Source organism: Microcebus murinus, chromosome 20, assembly GCF_040939455.1.
Source record: "Microcebus murinus isolate Inina chromosome 20, M.murinus_Inina_mat1.0, whole genome shotgun sequence".
Classification (NCBI taxonomy): Eukaryota; Metazoa; Chordata; class Mammalia; order Primates; family Cheirogaleidae; genus Microcebus; species Microcebus murinus.
Window position 1 is genome coordinate 18,557,766 of NC_134123.1, and position 24,032 is coordinate 18,581,797.

A 24,032-nucleotide genomic window follows, 5' to 3' on the forward strand; every position below is an offset into this window, starting at 1 on the left:
GGGAGGGGACATTTCTGAGCACGGTGGGTGCTGAACCGAGTCAGAGCCCATAGGAAGTGAGGCAGATCTGGACATCCACTTCGGGTCTCTGAGCCACAGAGGAAGTCAGAGCTCACCCTCCCATGCGCTCAGTTCCTGCTTCTCTCTGCAGACAACAGCAGTGATCTCAGAGAGGGTGGCGCCCGGGAGAGGAAGCCAGGCTGGGACGGGGGTGGTTTCCAGCTCTGGCCTTAACCAAGTCACAGAGGCCTCTTACCAGTGGGATGGCCTTCTCCTCGTCCCTGCATCTCCTCTTCAGCCTCTGGTAGCAAGTCTCAGGAGAGGTCCGGAGATACACTGAGGTTAAAATAACAAGTGGTTCTGGTTACTCTGCTCAAGGCTTGGAAGCCAAAGACAAGCAGCAAGGAAGGCAGGCGCGTGGGCACAGGGCAAGGCCTCCATCTGCCATTGCGTGCCACGCCGGAGAGACAGACCGGGCCAGCTCTCGGCTTGACCGCTGGCCAGCTGTGTGGCCAAACAGGCACCTTGACCCTCACCCTTCACGTCACCAGCCCCAGGGGTCGTCGTGGGCCCAAATGAGATTCCGTATGGAGACAGAGATTAGCACAGGGCCTCACACCAGGCGGGTCTCAGTGAATGTCCAGGTTCTGTCCCTCCCCTTCCGTTACAGACTAGAAAAACCATCAAATCACAATGGATTTGGGTCTGAGGGTAGCTGACCCAGGGGAGGGGAGCTCAAGGAACAAAGGCCAGGGTTCCTCTGCAAGAGGAATCAGAAGCCCCAAATGCTGTCGGCCCCTGCGAGCTGGGGGCCCGGCCAAGCACACCCTGCTGGGCCCAGGGAGGGCGGTGGGGGAGGGGCCGTCTTACCTATCAGATCAACGGACACGTCGATGTTCCGCACGATCCAGTCAAACCATTCCGACAGGACCACGTAGTCTACTTCAGGCATCTTCCCACTGCGAAGAGAGCAATAAGAGAAAGTTTCCGGGCCGTGCCATTCCCCAGAAAGGACCTGGAGATGGCTTTCATGGAAAGGAGTCACCGAGAGCACACTACCGTGCAATCCACACAATACTGGACAGGTGGCCATGACAAGGGCCCTGGGCACTGCAGACCTCCCGCTGCCCGGGGACGGTTTATGGTATGACATGATCAGCAGGAGCCCTGGCACTGAATGGTAGGGGAAGTTCATTTGGAATTTGAACTCCAAGCAGAGGAAGGGACTTTAAAGCCTGTCCCCTGAGAATGGAGACAGCATTCAGGTTGGGAAACGGATAAGCAAACCAATTTCACTTCTAGAAATTTATTTTGTGAAAATAATCACGGGTGTTCACTGTAGCACTGTTTAAAATAATGAAAAACTAAATCTTTGTACATCTGTACAACATCAAGTCATGCAGTAACTGAAAGATACGGTAAAATAATATGTAATGGCATGGAAAATGCTCGTAATCCAAATGTTCAGTGAAAATAGCAGGATATAAAACTGCATATACAGTATCACCCCAACCATATGTTCGAAAGTATTCACCTACAGGTCTTGAAAAGACTGGGAGGAAAATACCAAAATGCTACAGTGCTTTTCTCTGGGCTGCAGAACTGTGGGAGGCTTTCGTTTTTGTTTTTTTTCTTTATACTTTTATGTGTTTTCCAAGTTTTAACAACATATTAGTTCTCGAATCAGGAATGGGGGGTAGGGCGCGCTGCTACCTATTTTAAATGTTAACTTTAAAAGGAAGAAAGGAAAGCAGGGAAAGGAAAAGGAAGAACAAGCCCAGGAATAAAGGAGAAACCTGGCGTCTTGCTGGTGTCCCTGTGTTGCCTTTGTGCTGAGATGACAGGCACAGGGAAGAGACGCAGGGAACGGCTGCAGCTGGAGGGCACAAACCTGTCAGCAAGCGGGTGACCCTCACAGGCCCAGGCAGGGGACAGCGCCACTGGGCAGCCCCGCACGGCTGGGGCACGAGGATGGAAGGAAGGAAGAGGCTGGGAAAGTGTCTGCGGGAGGTGCTCTGGGGGGAGACTAAGGGCACGAGCAGCCCTGCCTTGGGACCCAAATGGCGGGGCATGGCACCAACCGGAGAGGGACATTCTCCCGTCATCCCCAAGCCCCCACGATGCCCTCAGCAGAGCTTGACAGAGAGCAGGAGAGGGCCGGGGAGGGGGGGGGTCGGAGAGTGGACCTCAGCACAGACCAGAACAGACCACCTGCGGGGCGACTCCCAGGAAAGTTGGGGGAAGCTTCGAGGGGGATGGACAAGGGCATGCACGGGAGGAAGTCCTACGGTGCCACATAGGGAAATCCTGGCCAATGAAACTCAGGTACTAAAGTCAAAGTAATGACTTTGTGCCCACAAGCTGGGATGGCATGAGGACAGCTGTCCTCTCCCTCCTTCCTAACAGTCGCCCATGCAGGGTCCATCCACAGCCCCGAGTGCTTCTGGGAAAGTTGCACCCACGCAAGCTTTAGGGTAGACCCGATCGTCTAAGGGAAATGTCCCCCTGGTTCCCATGGTCCAATCGGGACCAGCAAGGCGAGAGGGAGGTTTTCAGGGCCCACGGAGAAGACACTTCCTCACGCTTAGCGAAACGCTATGGGCAAGACACCTGCCCTTACTCCGACCGGGAAGGGAGAAGCCTGGCACTGCCACAACCCTTTTGTCACCACGAGGGAATCATATTGAGGACGCAAAAGAGACACAGAGTAGGAAACACACAGAGAAACAAGGCCACAGCTGCGGAATTAAGCCAACCTGTTAAGAGAGCCAATGACAACCTCGCTCCCAGAAACAGAAGCCTGGTCCCCCAGATTCTGAGATGTTGTGCACAGCAGGTGCTGTTTTGACCATGTTTGTTTTCCTCCCAGGGACTCTGCCTGGCTCCTCACACCCCCAACGAGCCACTGCCTTTATTTGCATAGTACAGAGGGCTGCACCTCTCTATGGCAAATCCAACCACGTGACTCACTGACCGTGGACAGTGGGGGCTTCACAGTCCCCTCCCTTACCCAGTGGTGGCTAAGCCAAGGTCTTGCGGCCACATGAATCCCGCCAACTGCTTTGTTTGGCACAATTTGCTACAACATTCCCCCTGAGGCCCAGAGAGCCCCCCAGTTTGCACTGGATGGATTAGAACAGAAGTCTCACGCTCAATACAGGCTACCTTGTATACATTACTTCTTTTTGTTTTCACGAGACCTTGTGAGGTCAGTTTTAGTCCCAATTTACAGATGAGGAAAACTGAGGCTCGGAGAAGTTAAGCCCAAGTCTTTGTGGACAGGGATTCCTGCCTGGCTCTCTGTGGCCCTCAGAACCACGTACTTGCCATCGTGGCACCCGCCCACTCTGGTCTGTCCACTGTGGTGGCTGTCCCGGATCAACTCCAGGTGTCTTTGGCCTGAGCTTATGGAAAACCACAACCGAGGGATGACAGCCCATGACGCAGGCCATGAATCCTTGTCTACACCACGGCAGGGAGGGCCCCAGCTCCAGGGCCAGTCAGGGAGGTAGGAGGACCAGCCTGTTGTTCCAAACACCAGGTCATAATCAATGTCCCTGAACACCAGCTGCAGGTGAGTCAGCAAGCCACCTCCCCAGCCAGCCCCACTCAATTCCTTCACTTCTGTTCTTAGAGAGAGCGACCAGGCAATCTTGCACAAGCTTGGCGTTCAATTGCTCAGCCCACGGGGCCTGGGCCACACAATTGCTTGCATAGCCTCTTTACAAGATTCTTGCTCACCACCTGCAGTTTTCCACGCCACCTGGTGCCCACCCCTCGGAAGTTCCTGTAACCAGAATCTTCCTCTTCAGCCATCAACACAACCCTCTCGAACCCTTGGTGGCATAAATGCACTTACATCCTGCCCACCCCAACTGCGCTGGGGTATGGGGGTGCGGAAGAGGTGGGTCCCTCCCTGGGTGAGCTCTCTGCTTGTTCAAGGCCCAAAAGGCAAGAACGCCCTTTGAGCAATTTTGCTTTGGGGAGAGATGCAGAATTCGAGTATACGGACTTTTCTGGAAACCTGAGCCTGCAACTTAAGACAGCAGCAGGGCCATGACTGCCATGCTCCCTTTTGTCCAGGCCCTGCAGACCCCAAAGCAAGGCTGCAAGGACTCCTGAGAAAAAGTTCAACCCCAGCCCTGAAGGGGGCGCAGCAACACGCCCTCCGCCATGGGAAAGGGCTCAACGAACCATGGCGCGTCAGGGAGCTTTTTCCTTGAGCATCCAGGGACGTGGTGAGGAAACACAAGCTCCCAGGCAGGGAGCTGGTGTCCCCACATGCCAGCGCGTGGTTCCCAGTACCCTGGTGGACACCCCACGGGCGGGAACCAAAACCCCCACAACCCAAACCTGAAGCAACAAAATGCAAAATGAAGAAGCGTCAGGCCAGGGGCAGGAAACAGGAAACCCTGTGCCGTGCAGAACTTTCCCCCGTGGCCCCGAAGACGACGCTTAGGACGGGGCTCTTGTTCTCACGGCCCCCAAAGGTCCAGGGAGGCTCCAAGGAAGCCACCGGGGGCAGAACCTCAGGGAAAAGGGGCCAAGGCATAGGGCAGGTGGCTCTCCATGGCTTCTCTAGGCCTCGGTCCCCAAAGTGTGGTTCTCGGCTGGCAGTGATATGGCCTCCCCGGGGTGCTCGCTAGAGACACCCAGCCTTACTCAAGCAGAATCTGAGAGGCACAGGAGGTTGTGGAAGAGGCCTACAGCGAGGCCTGTGTGCAAAGGGCAGAGTTCCTACCCGAGGCCAGCACCTCTAAAGTCTCAGCTTCTGGGGGTTCCTACAGGCCCCGAAGCCTTTGGTTTGGCCTTAATGCCAGAAATCTAAGATGGCTCTCATCACATCCTCACTCATTGCTTGCCCCGCTCACCAGGGTGCAGATCAGCTTCCCCTCCCGCAGTTGGTTCCCTGCCCAGTCAGGAAGGAGCCCTGGCTTTGTAACCCCTTCTCAGTTCCTCATCTGCCAAATAGGGTCAACACCAGACAATAACACAGGTCCTATCCGGGGGTCCCTGCCCTGCCCCGCCCCTCAACTGTGTGAGAAATGCCCCAGTTTCCAGGGAACACATAAGCTGGTCCAGTGCACAAGTGAACCACCTGCCCTGGAAAGGTGTTTTTTAACACCCCTGACCCTGGGTTCTCTGTCCCCCCCCCAACTTGGGGGCTCTGGGGCATGTGGTGAGGGAGGGGTACGCCAAGCCACATGCCAAGCACAGTGTTTACTACAGGACCACCCATTTTTCTCAATGCTCTCATGTAAACCATATTATTTTTAGATATACACAGAACAGCATATTATGGAGTAGAATGGAAAATCCAAATGAATTCTAGGATAAAAGTGGAGACTTCGAGAAATATCCAGGTGGTGGCTGCTTTGGGCACAGGGGCTGGAAGGCCAGGCTGAGGCAGCACTTTCCTCTGCCTTCAGAGGGCTCCAGTGACAGGGCTTGGGGAGCATCACCCTCTCCCAATTCCCTGGAGACTGTGGGGGGATGGCCTGCCCCCCCCTCCAGGGAGCCTTGGTGTTCCCAGCAGCCTCTCGGGTACTCGAGGCCACGCGCCGGCTGACAGTCTTGGGCTTCCCCGAGTGATACCCGTGACGGGTCTCGAGGCTCCAACAGGGTCTTCCGAGGAGTCTGTGTCCTCTTGGAGGCCGTGTGAACTTGGACAACTAGACCCCAAGAACAGAAACAAGGACTTTGCAAATTTCTTCTGTGGCTCCTTGTCCCACAGAAGTCCTAACCACAGATGTCATGCCCTCTGGGAAGGCCACAGGGAGGAAACAGGGCAGGAAAAGAGCTAAACAAATCTAAAACGATATTCTTTTCCCATATTGCCCACAAAACAGGCCAGGGCAAGGCCCATGTTATCTGGATCGATGCCACAGCCACAGAGATTGGGAAATAGAGAACCACCCACCAGAAGTATAGTGACAAAGGACTACAGGTGTGAGGTACCAAAGCCCACGGATGTCAGCAAGAACTGGGACCTGGGACAAGCACCAACAGCTCCCAAAATCCACCTGGCGCTGGGCAGCCAACAGGTGGTGTGGGTCAGGTAAATAACAAATTGCATGAAGGCCAAGGTGGGCAAGGACTCACTAAAGGGTCATTAAGACCTAAACAAGGCTACTGGTCCAGGCTGGGCACGGTGGCTCACGCCTGTAATCCTAGCACTCTGGGAGGCCGAGGTGGGCGGATCGCTCAAGGTCAGGAGTTCGAAACCAGCCTGAGCAAGAGTGAGACCCCATCTCTACTATAAATAGAGAGAAATTAATTGGCCAACTAAAATATATAGAAAAAATTAATCAGGCATGGTGGTGCATGCCTGTAGTCCCAGCTACTCAGGAGGCTGAGGCCGAAGGATTGCTTGAGCCCAGGAGTTTGAGGTTGCTGTGAGCTAGGCTGACACCACAGCACTCACTCTAGCCTGGGCAACAAAGCAACACTCTGTCTCAAAAAAAAAAAAAAAAAAAAAAAAAAAAAAAAAAAAAGACCTAAACAAGGCTACTGGCCCAAAGGCTCTTCAGAGGTGGAAGAGGGGGACAAGAGATGGGAAATGGGCTCAGGGAAGTATAGAGATTTGGTCACGCTCACAATGAGAGCAAATACCAGGGCCCACATGGAAGCCACGTGCACCTAACTCCACACCTCGCTCTCCCCACTCGACCTCTGGCCATTCCATTCAGGTTCCCCCTCTTCAAAAAGAGCCACTGGCCACCATACAGAACAGGCCAAGCTGACCGCAGCTAGAAGACTACATGGGAGGCTGAGGCGGGAGGATCGTTGAGCCCAGGAGTTCAAGGCTACAGTGCACTATGACAGTGCCTGTGAAGAACCATAGCACTCCAGCCTGGGCAACATAGTGAGACACCCCCTCTAAACAACAACAACAAAAAAAGACAGACACAATCCCGCTACTCAGGATTCACAGGAAATCCTACCCAACTGCTCAGGGTCCGCTACAGTTTTGTCAGAGCAGTAAACAAACATCGCATAAAGTTACTTCAGGTAGAGTTAAAAAAGAAACACCCAATCATCACAGGGGCTCCCTTTCTTTGGCTTTTCTCTCCTCTCTTCTGCCTGTCCTCCCTCTGGCTGCGGCGCTAAGAACAGGGAGTACAGGAGACTGAGGTTGGACAAACCTCACCTCTTGCCCCGGTGGAAACCCAGGCAGTGGGGGAGGGTGAGGCTCTCACACTGGGAAGGCCACAGGACAAGCCCGAGGTCAGAGGACAAAGCCACGACCAGGACATGCCGTGGCTGCCTGCCCCAACCCTACAATACTGGTCTGATACTCGGAGTGGATTTGGGGCAACACAAGCTCAAGGACAGCATCCATGGCATCTCAGGACCCCTAGAGAAGCCTTTTTTAGGGGTCCCTGCAAATGCAAGGGTGCAAAACAGCGGGGGTCAGAGCCTGAGGAACAAGATGGACTGGAGAGCAAAGAATAGCTATAGGTTCTATCACTCAACAATATTTAACAAGTACCGACCAGGTACCCAGTCTGTGCTGGTCCAAGCTAGGTAACAAGAGCAAACTCGGAGCCTGCCCTGAGGAGCTTATGTCCAGTTAGGGCAGGGGTGTGTGCAAAACAATTAGACATATACAAAACAATCAGACATATTCAATAAGTTGAACCACGTGGAACTGCCAATTCTGTAGGTCAAAATTGGTCAAATAGTAACAGTTTTTTTCATATGTTTGTCATAAATACTACAAAGAAAACCAACAGAAAGTAGTCATTAAGAATACCAAGGGGCTCAACCATCTAGGTTGCTGGTCCCAGGAAGAGGGTGACAAGCAAGGGGAAGAGAGAGCAGCCACCTTGTCACCCTTACTGAGGCCACTGAGATTTTTGTGGTTGTTTGTTTACACGGTGTTACCATGACAATGAGTAACAGGTACAACATAGTAGGGTAGTCCACATCTGTCAGTAGGATAAAGTAGTTTCATTTTGAAAGATTAAGGGTTGACTAAATTATCAATTGTGAAACTACAGTACCTTCTATACAGGTTTTCTACAAAAATGTATCTTGCGCTATGAATCGACCTCTCCATCAACCGTACGGGTGACATCTAAAAGAAAACAAAAAGTGACTCACTGACTCAGGAGAAGAGGAGGGGGTTAGGAAACCTTGAAAAATGCCTGCTACTCCGCCTGCCTCAGGTCTCTGTGAATACAGAGAAGGGAGGGGAAGCCGACACCTGGGGAGAAGCCAGGCCTGACATCAGCTAGGCTGTGTCCCTCCCTCCGCCCAGAGCTGCCCCGCACCCTGCTGGGAGGGGAGAGGCCCACTGGAGCACTGGGGAGAGGGCTGTCTGCTTGAGGCAAAGTGGGTCATTATCACCGGACCTAAGCAGGATGAATTTGCATCATATGCCTGAGGCGGAGCCCCAAGAAAGCTGAGGTAGAGGTGACATTCTGGGGGCTTTGCCTGTGGAAACTGGAGGGAGGAGGACCTGACGTCACCCTTCTCTGCCAGGATGCTCACACCCTCCAGGGATGACCTTCCTGTCCAGTGTTCCTCTGGGAGGCAGGAGGGGCCCTGGCTCTTGATGCCAATTACACAAATACTGCTAAACTCTGCTCTCACGTGGCTGTGGCCCACAGCTCCCATGGGGCCTGGGCCAACAAATGAGAGGCAAACTCAAAGCTATAAGCCAGGCATTTCCTCTCTTGCCCTGCCTGTCTCTCTGCCCATCTGTCTTCCTTGCCATTCTCCCATCCTCCCTTTCCTGATGACTCTGTTGCCCATCTCCTCCCAGCTCTTCACTCACCCCTCTCTCTCCTTCGGCTCCCCTTTCCTGGCCTGTCCATGCTCTTTCCATCTCTGCTGCCTTGTTTCTAGATTTCCTTACAGAGAGGAGCATACTATGTCCCCTTATATTCGGATATAATTAGATACAATTTGGGTTTGCAATTGAGTGCCTGCTCAGGAAAAGCAGGGTTAGCAAAAGGGAAACATGCTCACTTCAGACCCTCCTATCCAAGTCCCTTAGACACTTGGGGAGATAGAAATTCACATTCACCAAAAAGGTTCTGCTCACGTCTTTCCATTTTAAAAGACACAGATTTGTAGCAGATTGCTGGGCCTCATCCCCACAATTTCTGATTCAGCAGGTCTGGGATGGGGTCAGAAAATGTGCATTTCTAACAAGTGCACAGGTGCTGCTGCTGCTGCTGCTGCAGGTCCGCTGACCCCACTTTGAGAACTGAGTTAAATGGTGTTGGGCCCAGCAGTAGGTAGGTCATAAAGACGTGAGCGTCGAATAGCAATGGGGAGGCCACCGGGCTGAGGGGGGTGGGTGGAGGCCGCTGGAGGCTGGCCCTCAGATTGCTGCTGGGGCAGGACAGCTTGGCCCCAGACAGAGAAGCCTGCATTGCACCGAACACCTAGCTGGGCTCCCTTGTGAGGTTCCCCTTCCTGGTAATCACATACCCCTAATATCAAGAAAGTTTTGTTTAAGGTGTGAACTGAACATCTGAAACGTACCTGAGGACGAGTGTGCTGCTCCAGCATGGTGAGCTGCACATACGTCTGCAGCGTGAGGCCCCACCGGCTGGCGTCGCTGTACATCAGTCCCTGCAGAAGGGGGACACAGCGCTTTACATCACAGTGGCAGCTGCAGGACCCTGGTCCCATCAGGCACTGAAAGCCCTCTCAAGAAACCCACACAGGGCGGGGCTGGGGTCAGAGATGAACCCAGCAGGGTCTCAGGGCCTTCAGAACAGGGTGGACAAAAGACAGACACTCACACAATTGTAGGACAGCCCAGTAACAGTGGTAACAGGAGCCCATAGAAAGTCCCCGGGGAACTTGCAATTCAGTCATTCAACAAATGATCCTTGGGCCCCTATAGTCTGTTCCCTATTCAGCAGCCTAAGTAAGCCTGGTAAGTCGAAGTCAATTCTTGTCACTCCCTGTTCAGAACCTTCCAGGGGCTTCCCATTGCATTCAGAATGAAATCTAAATGCTTAGCATGGCCCACAAGGCCCTGTGGAATCACTTCTCTCTTCTCTCATGTCCTACCATCCCCCCTCTGGCCCAGTCAGCTTCCAAACACGGAAGCTTCCTTGGTGTTCTCCAAACATACCAAGCATGGGCCCACCTCGGGACTTTGCATCTGCTGTTCCTTCTGCCTGAACACCCTTCCTCCAGATATCTGCAGTGGTCGGTCACTCCTTCATGTTAAATCTCTGCTCAAATGGCACCTTCTCAGAGACACGTTCCCCAGCCACCCTGTCTAAAACAGAAGCCCACCACCCGCCAATCTCTCTCCATCTCCATAGAGGCAAACACTTCCCGTTCCGTAGTCCACTCGCTATAATCTCATTCTGCTCTTTTCCATCTTTTTGCTTTTCACTTTTCTCTTGGTGCAAACTAAAGAAACTTCAATGCCCTGCAGCACTGAAACTTGCAGACTCTCCTAACTGCAGGTGAAAGGAAATCTTAGAAAGGCTAGGAGGATACGTTCCCTCTTGCCTGGTGGCTGCAGAAACACACACTTTTCTGCATCAGAAAACCAATCCAGATGAAGTGATGAATAGAGACTTTTCACAAAAACACCCATCTTGCTCTTCTGTCCAGGGTGAAAACTCATGTAAAAATAGCTAATTCTATTGTATTTTTTTATTGTAGAAGTCTCATTGGAAAGGCTAATTTGTACCGAGGATCCTGGGACTTCTGAGACTGTGACTCTGTCCGGTGACATGTCACCTGTAACCCCTAACATCCAAAACTCTAGTTGTCTTAATAATCAAGCCCTGGTTCCTCCCTGGCTTCTAGAGAATGCGAATGTTTCTTAGGTTTCTTTGTTACACGAATATGTGTCATTCCATCCTCTCCCACATGCACAGAGAAGAAATTCTTGTCATGTCTCTGTGGGATTCTTTATTCAAAGAGCTGAGAGGTTTTGCCTTATTTAACTAACATCATTTCACCTGCTTTCGCTTTCTTCATTGCTCCTATCACCACCTACCACATTACACATTTAATTGTCTTCTACTTCCGCACACTGGAATGTTAGGCCCAGGAGAACAGGGGCTTTGAATTTGAATTGTCACAGCATCCAGAAGCATCTGCCACATGCAATAAATGCTGGTTGGATGAATAAAGGAATGAACGAGCACCTACTAAGTACACCTATGTTCTAGCAAACAGTGGTGAACAAAATAGGCAGAGTCACTGCTCCTGGGAGAATTCAGTGTCTAATGAACCACACGAGACATGCCAATTGTATCGCTAAAAATGAGGGGGTGGCTTCTGATTACAAGGTTCAAACCCGAGATCTGTCATTTAACAGCTGTGGGACCTCGGGCAATTTATTTAAGCTTCAATTTCCTCACCTGAAAAAAATGTGACTAATCATCCCTGCATCATGGGATGGGAGCCCAGAACCAACACCTCTGTCTTAAACTCTCTCTTGGGGGACCCAGATTCTTCCTATCTCTTTCAAGCAGCTGGAACAAAACCTTCAGAATGGGAAGGAAAAGAGGGCAGGAGCACACTATAGCCCCTGCTTGCTAGGTCCACCTTGGGGAAGCAGACAGGTGGCTTCAGGGTGAGCCAGAGGCCAGACATGGACCCTGTTACTGGACATTGCCAAGTGCAAACTCAAATAGGGGTTCACCAAGGAACCTGGTTACTCAGATAGGTACTGAGGGGCTAGGCATGAAAAGACCTGGGTTCTGATGGGTTTCTTCTGGGGGTGGGCATAAAATGATGGACACCCTGGTGGCTAAGGCTGGCCGTTTGGGACAGCTGATGGGAGGTCCCTGGTTTCTGTGCACACCCACCCAACCTAAGACGTCCTTGGCCTCAGAACACCAACATGCCTCCAGTTTCTGCTTGTCCCCCCTGTTCCTCTCTGACTCAACCAAGAAAGAGGGGACACCTGGGGGTGGGTTCAGGCTCAGGTATCAGTGCCAGGCACTTAAGGGGACGCTGGGGTTCATGCAAGAAACAACCAACTTACCAGAGGATTATGGCCACGGACATTTCTCCACTTGAGCACAGGCTCCTTTAATACCTGCAAGGAAAGAAAACACCAGAGAGCGGCTGTTCTTCAGTTCTGAGCTTTGTGAAAGTGTGTAAGTGTTGAAAGAGAGAGATGGTGGGAAAGGAAAGAGAGAGATAACGACACTATCATGATTGGGGTGCCCAGGGTGGGCCAAAATAGCCCAGCAACCCCATCTGTGAGGCCACAGCTCCATCCAGACAAGGCTTCCTCACGTAACTTCCAGAAATGACCTGAGAACCACTCTCTCCATCTTTGTATCTAAGCACAGGCATATCCCACCTCACTGACTGCCCTGGGAGCCCCCCAAGGGCAAGGCTGGTCCCCTCCATCCCTCCTGTGTGTGCTCTGTCCCAGCCCTTCCTGCCCACCACATCGGGCTGGGCAGGGGGGTGGGAGAAGCCGTAGGGAAGCTAGATAGGGCAGGGCTTGAAGCCCCGCTTACCCACCTGGGATCTTGCCCGTGACCTTGGCAGGTCACTTGGCTCCGTTTCCTACCTCTGAACACTGCACTGGGTGCACTGGCTGCGAAGAGTCCGTGTTGCTTTACTGTGTGCCCCGTCTCACTGGTTTGGAGGCATTCTTTCCCTCTGGTCCTGTCTGTGCCTTTCAGATGACCGCCAGCTTCTCCAACATCCTGCGTGTTCTGAGACACAGTTCAGGATTTCCGCTGGGCAACCCTAGAGCCTCCATCTGTGGTCTAGACACTCAGATCTGGGACAATCCCAGATCGCAAGAGCCTTTCTGGGTGTCAGCGTGTAGGCTAGAAAATATTAAATGGTGTTTAGGGACCAAAATCGTGAGAGTGCCCATCCGGATCCACCTGACGACCTTCATAGTACATGTGAGCAGGTGCCACAGGTGACAAGACACCAAAGGGAGGCAATGCATGGGACTCTTGAAGAGCAACCTCCCCTGACCCTTTACATCTCTGTGCCTTTGCTCATGCTGTTCCTCTTGCCCTACATTCCTATCCCACCCCCTTTCACATCCACTTTCATTACATGGGAAACTTCTATACATCCTTCAAAATCCAGCTCAAATATCCCCTCCTCTGTGAATCATTCCTTGGCCTTCCCAACCCCCCTCTCCTTCTTTTTTTTTTTTTTTTTGAGACAGAGTCTCGCTTTCTTGCCTAGGCTAGAGTGAGTGCCGTGGCATCAGCCTAGCTCACAGCAACCTCAAACTCCTGGGCTCAAGCAATCCTGCTGCCTCAGCCTCCCGAGTAGCTGGGACTACAGGCATGCGCCACCATGCCCGGCTAATTTTTTCTATATATATTAGTTGGCCAATTAATTTATTTCTATTTATTGTAGAGACGGGTCTCACTCTTGCTCAGGTGGTCCCCCTCTCCTTCTTCTGGGTTTTCCACACTGTACTCCCAGACCCCAAGTAGTATACACTGCACCACTCAGGCCCACCCAGGCTGGGTCATAAGCAGCCTTGCTCTCTAACCCAGCTCAGAGGTGCTCTGTCTGTAGCAGTGTCACCTAACAAACATTCACTGAACACCCACTGTGTGTCAGGTACCCATGCTAGGCACTGAGGATACAACAAAAGCAAAACCACCCTAACTCCTGCCTTTGTGGCACTTTAAGCCTAGTATGGGAAGCAGACCTTAATCAGGTAATCAAAGAAATGAACACACATTTTCAAACTCCAAGAAGTGGCATAAAAGAGAGGTACAGAAGGGCCAGAAGAACTTACATCAGGGAGGGTACCCTAGCCAGGGAGCCCAGAGAGCACTAAGCTGAGATCTGAAGGGTAAATGGTCTTAACTAAAGCCAATACAAGCCGGGCATGGTGCCTCACGCCTAGCACTCTGGGAGGCCGAGGCGGGCGGATTGCTCAAGGTCAGGAGTTCGAAACCAGCCTGAGCAAGAATGAGACCCCATCTCTACTATAAATAGAAAGAAATTAATTGGCCAACTAAAATATATATAGAAAAAATTAGCTGGGCATGGTGGCGCATGCCTGTAGTCCCAGCTACTCGGGAGGCTGAGGCAGAAGGATCACTTGAGCCCCAGGAGTCTGAGGTTGCTGTGAGCTAGGCTGACACCACGGCACTCACTCTAGCCTGGGCAACAAAGTGAGACTCTGTCTCAAATATAAATAAATAACTAAAGCCAATACAGTCCTTCAAACCACAGAAGAGCCAAACAAGGGTGTGGCCACTAGAGCCAGCCAGCCTGGGCTGGGACCTGGCTCCAGCACACACTGGCCACGTGACCCTGGGCAGGCCACTTCACCTCACTGAGCCTTGTTTCCTCATCTGCAACTGGGGTAATGATAGTACCTACCTCAGAGGGGCCACTCTTGTAAGGATCAGTTAGATAAAATGACAAACTCTTAACAGAGTATCTGGCAAGTAGTATCCTCATTAGATGTTAATTATCACGGTTACTATTACTATTGTTGTTAATTGGCTCCAATGTCTTCAGTGAGAACATAAGCACTTCTAAAGTGCCAGTGAGAGTCACACCACTCAGGACAGGTGTCGGAGTCCCCAGGACCCCACTCCTCTGCAGGTTTACTGACTAAGACACACAGGACACAGCAAAGAGCTGTACTCACAGCTAAGATTTATTACAGTGAAAGGACACAAAGCAAAATCAGCAAAGGGAAAAAGCACGTGGGGCAAAAAGTCTGGAGGAAACCAGGCACGAGCTTTCGAGGGTTTTCTCCCAGTGGAGGTGCACAGGACACACTTGACTCGCCCAGCAACCAGATGTGACAACACATGTGAATGTTGTCCGCCAGGGAAGCTGGCCTGAGCCTGGGAGTTCAGGGTTTTCATCAGTGCTCAGCCACGTGGGCAGCCACTGTTTGACACATATGAAAATTCCAGACCCCCAGGAAGAAAACAGGTGTTTGGCATATACTGCAGTGTTGCACAAACAGTTCGGGCACGGTGAGTCACTGTTATCGGTTAGGAATGGTGGGAGCCCTCCCAAGATCTAAGTTCCCAGATGCCAGTCAAGGGCCAACCGTGCAAGCAGGCCTCTCTAAGGACAGCAGCCTTAGGCCTGTTGTATGAACTCTTTCCTACACATCAGCACATGCACACAAGGGCCACGTAATGTTTATTATTTTTATCAAGCCATATATCTTTTTCTTTTTTTAAGACAGAGTCTCACTTTGTTGCCCAGGCTAAAGCGAGTGCCGTGGCATCAGCCTAGCTCACAGCAACCTCAATCTCCTGGGCTCAAGCGATCCTACTGCCTCAGCCTCCGGAGTAGCTGGGACTACAGGCCTGTGCCACCATGCCCGGCTGATTTTTTCTATATATATCAGTTGGCCAATTAATTTCTTTCTATTTATAGTAGAGATGGGGTCTCGCTCTTGCTCAGGCTGGTTTTGAACTCCTGACCTCAAGCAATCCTCCCGCCTCGGCCTCCCAGAGTGCTAGGATTATAGACGTGAGCCACCGTGCCCGGCCAAGCCATATATCTTTTTTTTTTTTTTTTTTTTTTTTGAGACAGAGTCTCGCTTTGTTGCCCAGGCTAGAGTGAGTGCCGTGGCGTCAGCCTAGCTCACAGCAACCTCAAACTCCTGGGCTCGAGCGATCCTCCTGCCTCAGCCTCCCGAGTAGCTGGGACTACAGGCATGCGCCACCATGCCCGGCTAATTTTTTCTATATATATATCAGTTGGCCAATTAATTTCTTTCTATTTATAGTAGAGACGGGGTCTCACTCTTGCTCAGGCTGGATTTGAACTCCTGACCTTGAGCAATCCGCCCGCCTCGGCCTCCCAGAGAGCTAGGATTACAGGCGTGAGCCACCGCGCCGGCCGAAGCCATATATCTTTTAGTGGAAGTAAAAACAGGACAGGAAGGAAGGAAGGAAGAAAATGACTATAATGGTATGGAAATTACAGGATCTATAATTACAAAAGAAGCCATAAAATGCAAAGATTATACCACTAAAATCTAGAACAAGGAAGACAGGCCAGGGTCTTAGTATAGAGATGATTCTTAAACATCTGTGAGGTTACTTTTAGTGATTGGGCTTTAAATAAACTAGAAATTATATTCATTGGCTATGCATAGTAATACCCCTGGTAGGACACTGATATCTCAGATATCATGCTATAACATTCCAGCCCTGCTCAATAACCTGACTTTTGTTCTTTCACACACAGACTCTTTTCCTAACCAGACTCCAAGGCAGTCTGTACCTGCACTGTCCAATATGGTGACCATGAGCCACACGTAGCTATTAAGACCTTGAAATGTGACAAGTCCAAATTGAGATAACACTGTAAGTGTAAAATATATACAATTTGAGCAACCCTAATCCAAAAATCCTAAATCCTAAATGCTCCAAAATCCAAAACTATTTGAACACTGACATGACATTACAAGTGGAAAATTCCACACATGAGTACGTAACACAAACTTTGTTTCATACACAAAATTATTTAAAATACTACATAAAATTACTTTTAGGCTATATGTATAAGGAGTATATGAAACATAAATGGCTTTTGTGTTTAGACTTGGGTCCCCTTCCCAAATTATCTCATTATGTATATACAAATATTCCAAAATCAAAAAAAAAAAATCTGATAATCAAAACACTCCTGGTTCCAAGCATTTTGGATAAGGGATACTCAACTGGTAAAATATTCCAAAGACTTAGTATAAAAAACAGAATACAAAATAGCTCATTTATAATGTTTATACTGATTACATGTTGACATGATAACATTTGGGATAGACTGTGTTAAATGTTTTTGGTTTGTTTTTAACGAGGCTATAATAATAGAAATGTTAAATCACAAATGTGGCTTGCACTTGTGGCTCAAATTATATTTCTATTGGATAGGGCTGGTCTATGCCTCTGTAAATTAGTCCATCAAGGTTTTTCAGGTTCCTTCAAATTCAAACCCAGTGTGGAAGCCATACCTCGACGTCTGTATTGTTGGAGAAGAACTCCAGGCATGTCGTCTTCCCACTGGCAATATTCCCCTCAACACAGATCTGGCAAAAGACAAATGCACATTAGAGCCAGAAACCAGGCACCCAGGGGAACATTAGGGAATGACGTCTACGGAAGGGCTCAGGTGAATAGCTTACCTGGTTCAGTGCAAAACTTCAACCTCCAGACCAGACCCTCCTCGACGGACCATGCACAGTGTGTCCACCCAGCCTAGCTCTACCCTACCTCACCCCTCAGACTATTAGATTTCAGGCATAATTGTCCTGCCTTCTTAATCAGAGCCTAATTAATGGCTTTGAGGTCAGGAAACACAAAATCGAATTCACTGCTTTATACAGGGAAAAAAGCACTCTGTCACTGCCTGGAAAGTATCAGGAAATGGGAGAAGAAAAAAAAAGCAAGGACTTTATTAAGCATCTTGTCAAAGGCCAGGCCCTAAAAACAGTAGCACACACCATCATCACATTTAACCTTGCCAGAACCTGAGAAGTGGTAGGTCCTAACATTTTTCACAGAAGCAAAAACAAAAAACAAAAATATGAGGCTAGCAGAAGAGAATAAAAGACAGCTTGGACCTGGCACTCTGCTCTCCAGCTGACTGCACCTGGGCGGGGGGTCATGGCACGGGTTGGGGGTGGCTACAGACAGCCATCTGGGGCTCTTGCACACCAAAGACCAAGGAGCCCTGTACAAGTAACTCATCAAGGAAAGAGGGCATTCGAGGGAGCGGCTCTCAGCCTTGGCTATGCATGAGAATCACCTGGGAATGTTCTAAAATTAGATTGTAGTGATGCTGCACGACTCTAAATTTACTCAAAATCATTGAATTGTATACTTAAAATGGGTGAGTTTGTGGCATACAAATTGTAACTCGATATAGCTGTTTTTTTAAAAATAGGAACTCAGTTCAATTTCACTTAATATTCAAAGAATGAAGGGAAGACACCCCACTTTCACCCTATCCCACACCCAAACTCTCTCTCGTACACAGCCATTATTAACTCCACAACTTTCTCTTAACCAGACTGAGAATTTCTGATTAACAGTTTTTAATATTTCTTTCCTGTTTTTTTTCCCTAAGGGCAGTTTTTTTTCATTTAGATCACATTTCACATACTTTTATTCTTGCTGGTTTGAGCTCTTTTTTCATTCCCCATCATTAAATATTTTTCAAAATCATGATCATGAATGGCTTTATATATTCCATCACATGAGATACACCATGATTTACTGAAATCCCTACTGTTGGAGGGGCAGAGGTGGAGCAAGATGGTCGAAGAGATCGTCCCTCTGCACAAACACCTCTATCCACGCAAACAAGCACCTTTGAAAGAACCAAAGTCAGGTGAGCGATCATACTACATTTAACATTATGTCAAGGAAAGAGGCACTAAAGAGAGCCGGAAAAACGATCTTGCATTGCCAACGCCACCTCTTCTCGATCTCCCCAACAATGCCACAAGCACAGTGACTAGAGAATCTGTGTGCCTGGGGTAGGGAAAGAGAAGTGATTATGGGACTTTACATCGAAACTGAGGGCCACCCTGGCACAGGGGAACACAGCACAGAGCAGAGTTTTGCCAGTGCCCATAGAAGGAGTGAGGGAAATCCTCCACCCCAAAACCTGACTTCCAGCCAGCCCCAGCACTGGCTGTCGAAAAGCAGCCTGGGGCTAGAGTAAATTCATAAGGCAGTGGAGTGGGGCCACAAAGATTACAGTCCTTGCGCAAGTTCTGCAGCTGTGCTGGCTCAGAGCCAGTGGACTTGAGGTGCACATGACCCAGTGAGACAGCAGCGGCTGCGGCCAAGCCAGTGCCTGTGTCACCCTGCCCCCAGCTACAAGTAGTGCAGCTTAGAGAGTCTTCTTCCACTTGGGGGAAGGAAAGGGAAGAGCTCAGAGGACTTTGTTTTGCAACTTGAGTAGCAGCTCAGCCACAGTAAAATAAAGTACCAAGCAGACTGCTGAGGCCCCTGAGTCCAGGCCTTAGTTCCTGGAAGGTATTTCTGGACCCACCCTGGGCCAGAAACATGCTGCTCTGAAGGGAAGGACGCAGTCCTGGCAGGATTCACCACCTGCTGACTAAAGAGGCCTTGGGCTTTGAATAAACATCAGAGGTAGCCAGGCGACAGTCACTGCTTACTTTGGGTGAGACTGGGCTGGCTTCAGGTGTGACCTGGCACAGTCTTAGCTGCAGTGGCCAAGAGGGAATGCTCATGTCACTCCTCTCCCAACTACAGCAGCCCAGCATTGAGAGTGAGGGAAGAAAACTACAATGAGATATCATTTCAGCCCAGTTAAAATGGCTTTTATCAAAAAGACAGGCAGTAATGAATGCTGGTGAGGACGTGGAGAAAAGGGAACCATTGTACACTGTTGGTGGGAATGTAAATTAGCACAACCACTATGGAGAATGGCATGGAGGATCCCCAAAAAACTAAAAATAGAACTACCATATGACCCAGCAATCCCACTGCTAGGTCTATATCCAAAGGAGGGGAAGTTAGTATATTAAAAAGATTTCTGCATTACCATGTTTATTGCAGCACTATTCACAATAGCCAAGATCTGGAATCAACCTAAGTGTCCATTAACAGATGAATGGACAAAAAAATTGTGGTACATATACACAATGGAATATTATATAGCCACAAAAAGAATGAAATCCTGCCATTTGCAACAACATGGATGGAACTAGAAAACATTATGTGAACTGAAATAAGCCAAGCACAGAAAGACAAATTTTGCATGTTCATACTCATATGTGAGAACTAAATATTAAAAACAATTGATCTCATGTAGACAGAGAGTAGAATGATGGTTTCCAGGGGCTGGGAAGGGTAGCAGGAAGGGGAAGAAAAAATGGGGGTGGTTAATGGGTATAAAAATACAGTTAGATAGAGTAAATAAAATTTGATGGCACAAAAAAGTGACTATAATCAACAATAAGTTAAGCTATACTTTAAAATAACTAAAAGAGTAGAACTGGAATGTTCCTAACACAAAGAAATGATAAATGCAAGAGGTGATAGATACTCCAATTACCCTGATTTGATTAATTCACATTTTATGCCTGTACCAAAATAATCACGTGTACCCCATAAAGATATAACTATTATATATTCATAATTAAAAATTAATTTAAAAAAAGGAAATCCCTACTGTTGGATGTTAAGTTCTGTCCAATTACTTTATTATAAAAGTACATTGTGATGCCCAATTTTTGCTATTATAAATATTGCCATGTGATGACTGCACCATCCACTCAAACACCCTCAACACCCTGGACGTCTCTCCCCACCCAGCAATACCAGTCAACCAGCAACATCTCTGGACCCTGCTTTCTACTCAGCTGCAGGCTCTGTGCCTGTCTCCTGACACCTAGTTTAGTTAAGGCCTCTCTCCCTCCAGTCTGGCCCAGCAAGGCCCTCCACCCACGGTCCACCATGATCTCTTTCAGAGAGGCAAATCAGATCATGCTGAGTGAGGGCAAAAACCGTCAGTGGTTCTGGGTGTTAGGACCTGTCCCCAAGCCTCCCCAGCCGCCTCTCTAGGGACTGGCCACAGCCCAGGCCTGCAGTTCCTCTTCCTTCTCCTCCACCTCCCAGGAGGCCTCAAGGCTTCCCAAGGCTCTCTTCAGTCACTGGCACCCCTACTCACAGCCCCCAGACTCACTGCTGTTCTAGATCCACCATATTTACTGCTGTCTCCTCTATCAGACAAACTGTGGGCTCCCTAACAGCAGGGGCTCTTTGAATCCCAGGTCCCCAGGTCCCCAGGTCCTAGTCCAGTGCCTCCCACGCAGGGGCTCACAGGCCTTGAATGGTTACGAGCAGTCCTGAGCCTGCATTCAGCCTCAGCCTCAGCCTCCCAAGTAGCTGGGATTCGTGTGCCATTGCACCCAGACAATAGCCAGATGTGGTAGTGCCTGCCTATAGTTCCTGCTACGCAGGAGGCTGAGGAGGGAGGATTGCTTAAGCCCAGACATTCAAGGCCAGCCTTGGCAACACAATGACCCCTCCTAAAAAATAAACAAATAAATGAATAAAAATATAATATTGCATTAATTCCCATCCAGCTCAACTTTGCATCCCCCTCTCCTTCCATGGCACCCACTGCCATACCCTTTGAGTCCCTTAGGGACCTCTCCACACCTACCACCTTCTGTGGATCCCAGCCAATGTATTCCTGACACCATCAGCCAAGCCAAGCCATCCCCTTTCCAGCCATAGGAGCTACTGACTTCCAGCTCCCTCAAGAAACTGAGCCTTGTATGGTGACCTAAAAATACAGCCCCTCACCCCAGCCAGCCAAAGCACCCAACATCCCCACAGACCTGTCCAATTGGACCCTCCTTTGACCTTCAACCTCATACCAGCCACAGCCCCCTGCCCCAGAGCCGGCATCTCAAAGGCACCTCCATGACTGAACCCACATGTGTGGACTTCATGGATTCTCTTTGACCCCTACACACCCACCAATCTCAGCACTGGAGGGCATGGGGTGGTGGTCAGCAGACCTCCCTCACATCTGGGCTGCCCAACCAAGGGGCAACCAACTGTCCCCAACACAGGATGAACACTTTTCAAATCATTTCACAATCATTTCTCAAGCTTTCACAGTCCAAATCTATCTGAAAGATATGAATACATATACATACTGGCCTCGGGGTAGTAGATTCTGGGGAAGGACATGCAAAAAACGACATGCAAGAAACTGATAAGAGAGGTGGCCTATGGGGACAGGGCCGGAGGTCCAGGGATGGCAACAAACTTCCTTCCCCCTGGAGATCCTCCTGTATTTCTACTTTTTACTATGTGCATATATTCCTTCTCTTTCCTCCTCAAAAAAAGTAAATAAATAAAAATTATCCTACACTGGAGAGTGCACATAAAAGAGGAACTTACCACTGATTTTTTCTCTTTTTCCTGTTCTCTATCTTTATCTACAAAAGAAAGGAAATCAATTTTTAAACTGAGTGTTAAACAACTCACTCTTCTTTGCTCTAATTTGCTAAGTGACCACAAAAGCAATAGTTTTTATGCTTACTCCCTAGCCTAAAAGTTTTCCAATTTGGGGACCCTCCATGGGTGAACAGTGGCACAGTCACCACTGTCTACCTATGTGCGACACTGTGCAGCAGCTGCCAGGGTCCAATAGGCACATGGGTCCTCAGTGTGCTCAGGGCCGGTCAGTTAGCATGTTATACTTTCCACTGCCCACACATTTTATAATTAGAGCTTCACAGATGGGTGTCCAGCAAGTGGAACCGCAGGGCGGCAGCCTTCACTCACAGGGCACGGGGGAAGAGTGGGCGGTGGGCATGGGTTTGGGCCTTGGGCCCAGGTTCTCCTGCGGGCCCGGGCCAGGGGCTGACATCGCTGCCCATCCAGCCCTCAGGTGGTTCTGGGGTGCTTCTCGACAGCCCAAGCCAGAACCTGGTGATGAGGGTGACCCACTCCTGAGTGGGTCCCCATTCCCAGGGAGGACCGCAGGGGAGCCTAAACCCAACTTCCACCGCCAGTGGCGCCAGGGTCCGCTGAAAACTGGTTACACGCACCTTCCAGTGCACCCCCAAGGCCTGAAGAACCAGACCAGGAAGTGGGCTGGGAGAGCCGGGCCTGGGTCGGAATGTTCGGAGCAGCCCCCGCCCCACGGGGTGGGGCTCCTCCGTGCTCTTTACAGCGCCTCTCCCCAGCCCCGTGCGACAAGCGGCCCGGGGCCCCACCTGCCGGGTACCCGCTAGTGACCGCCCCTGCCCCTCCTCGCCACCCCCCGCCATAGCTCCGGGAGAAAACCCCGCGCCTCGGAGGAGGAGTTTCGGGCTCCAGCGGGCCCGCGAGCCGAGGGGCGGGGAGTGGGGGCCGCATAGCGGCGCCGGCGATGGGGAAGAGAGACACGAGTTACCTGGAGGCCAGGCCAGGCGCTGCGTCCCCCGCGGCCCCGGGCCCGAGGCGGGGATCCCGGGGCTCCCCGGCCCAACGCTGCGCAGCGCCCGGGCGGCCCAGCCCCGCAGCGGCCTCAGCAGCATGGCGGGCCGCGCGGATCCCGAGGCCCGGGTCGCCTGCCTGAGCCAGTCGGCGCGAGCGGCCGCACGGCCAGCCTCCGCGCACGGTCTCGGTCCCCGCGCCCGCCCCGCCGGGGCGCCTGCTGGTGCCGGGCCCTTAAAGAGACCGGGTCGCATTTCATCCGCTCAGCGAGAGGGGAAATAATCCGAGGTGAAGAGTTCGCCGCTTGCAGCCAGAAAGTCTTCCCGCTGCTAGGACTCTGGCAGAATGCACCCATGACCTGACAAGACTCGGAGGATGGAAGGCAATTAATACCAGCGACTAACTGGTTAATTAATGATTGCAGATTACTTAATTGGGCACCTAGTCTTCAGACACCTGGCACACACTCACTCTTGGTACCATTTATTCCTCCCAACAACTCTGCCAATAGTTATTGTCGATCCCATTCTTCAAGCTTGTCCTCAGAGAATTAGGCAATTTGTTCAAAATGATCAGAAGCGTTAATTAAAGGGTGGAGCTGGAATTCAAGCCTATCTGTCTTACTTGGCAGTCCAAGCTCTTTCCTCTGAACTTTGACGTTTCCAGGGTCTGGACTCTAACTAGATCCCTCGGGAAGGCACAACCAATATTCCAACTGGACAGAAAAATTGGCATGGGAATACTTGTTAGGTCCATCTATAGTCAGGTAGCAAAAATTCAGCCTGGGAGCCAGGCAGTGAGCCTATAGTCTCAGCTACTAGGGAGGCTGAGGTGGGAGGATTGCTTTAAAGCCTGGAGTTCCAGGCCAGCCTGGGCAATATAGCAAGACCTTTGTCTCTAAATAAAATAAAATAATTTTTTTAATTCAGCCCTTGTGTAGGAGAGTCAGGTATAATTCAACAGGCCCAGGCCCAGTAATGGGGCTGGACTGTATGTGAGAGCTCCAGTGCTTGGGTGGAAGGGTTTCCCACCCCTTTCAGTCGCTGGCAGTCGCCTCTTAGGCAGGGAGAAGTCATTTGCCAGAGAGTTCACTTAGCCTCTAGATCTGTTATCTGAAAGCCACCGCCCTATCCCTTGCTT

General features: G+C 50.4%; 1 protein-coding gene across 2 annotated transcripts in view; it reads right to left on the reverse strand.

Moving 5' to 3' along the window:
* The window catches only part of TK2 (thymidine kinase 2), a 28,690-nt gene extending 5,558 nt beyond the window's left edge, over nucleotides 1-23,132 (reverse strand). For both annotated transcript variants that reach the window (XM_012742573.2, XM_012742572.2), the window contains exons 1-8: nucleotides 22,870-23,132; nucleotides 21,870-21,907; nucleotides 16,931-17,005; nucleotides 11,981-12,034; nucleotides 9,499-9,588; nucleotides 8,007-8,080; nucleotides 871-959; nucleotides 257-336 (exon numbers count right to left, since the gene is read on the reverse strand). In XM_012742573.2, coding sequence (XP_012598027.1) covers nucleotides 257-336; nucleotides 871-959; nucleotides 8,007-8,080; nucleotides 9,499-9,588; nucleotides 11,981-12,034; nucleotides 16,931-17,005; nucleotides 21,870-21,907; nucleotides 22,870-22,993 — 624 coding nt within the window. In that variant the 5' untranslated portion in view covers nucleotides 22,994-23,132. The remainder of the gene's footprint in view (nucleotides 1-256; nucleotides 337-870; nucleotides 960-8,006; nucleotides 8,081-9,498; nucleotides 9,589-11,980; nucleotides 12,035-16,930; nucleotides 17,006-21,869; nucleotides 21,908-22,869) is intronic.
* Nucleotides 23,133-24,032: the final 900 nt, after the last annotated feature.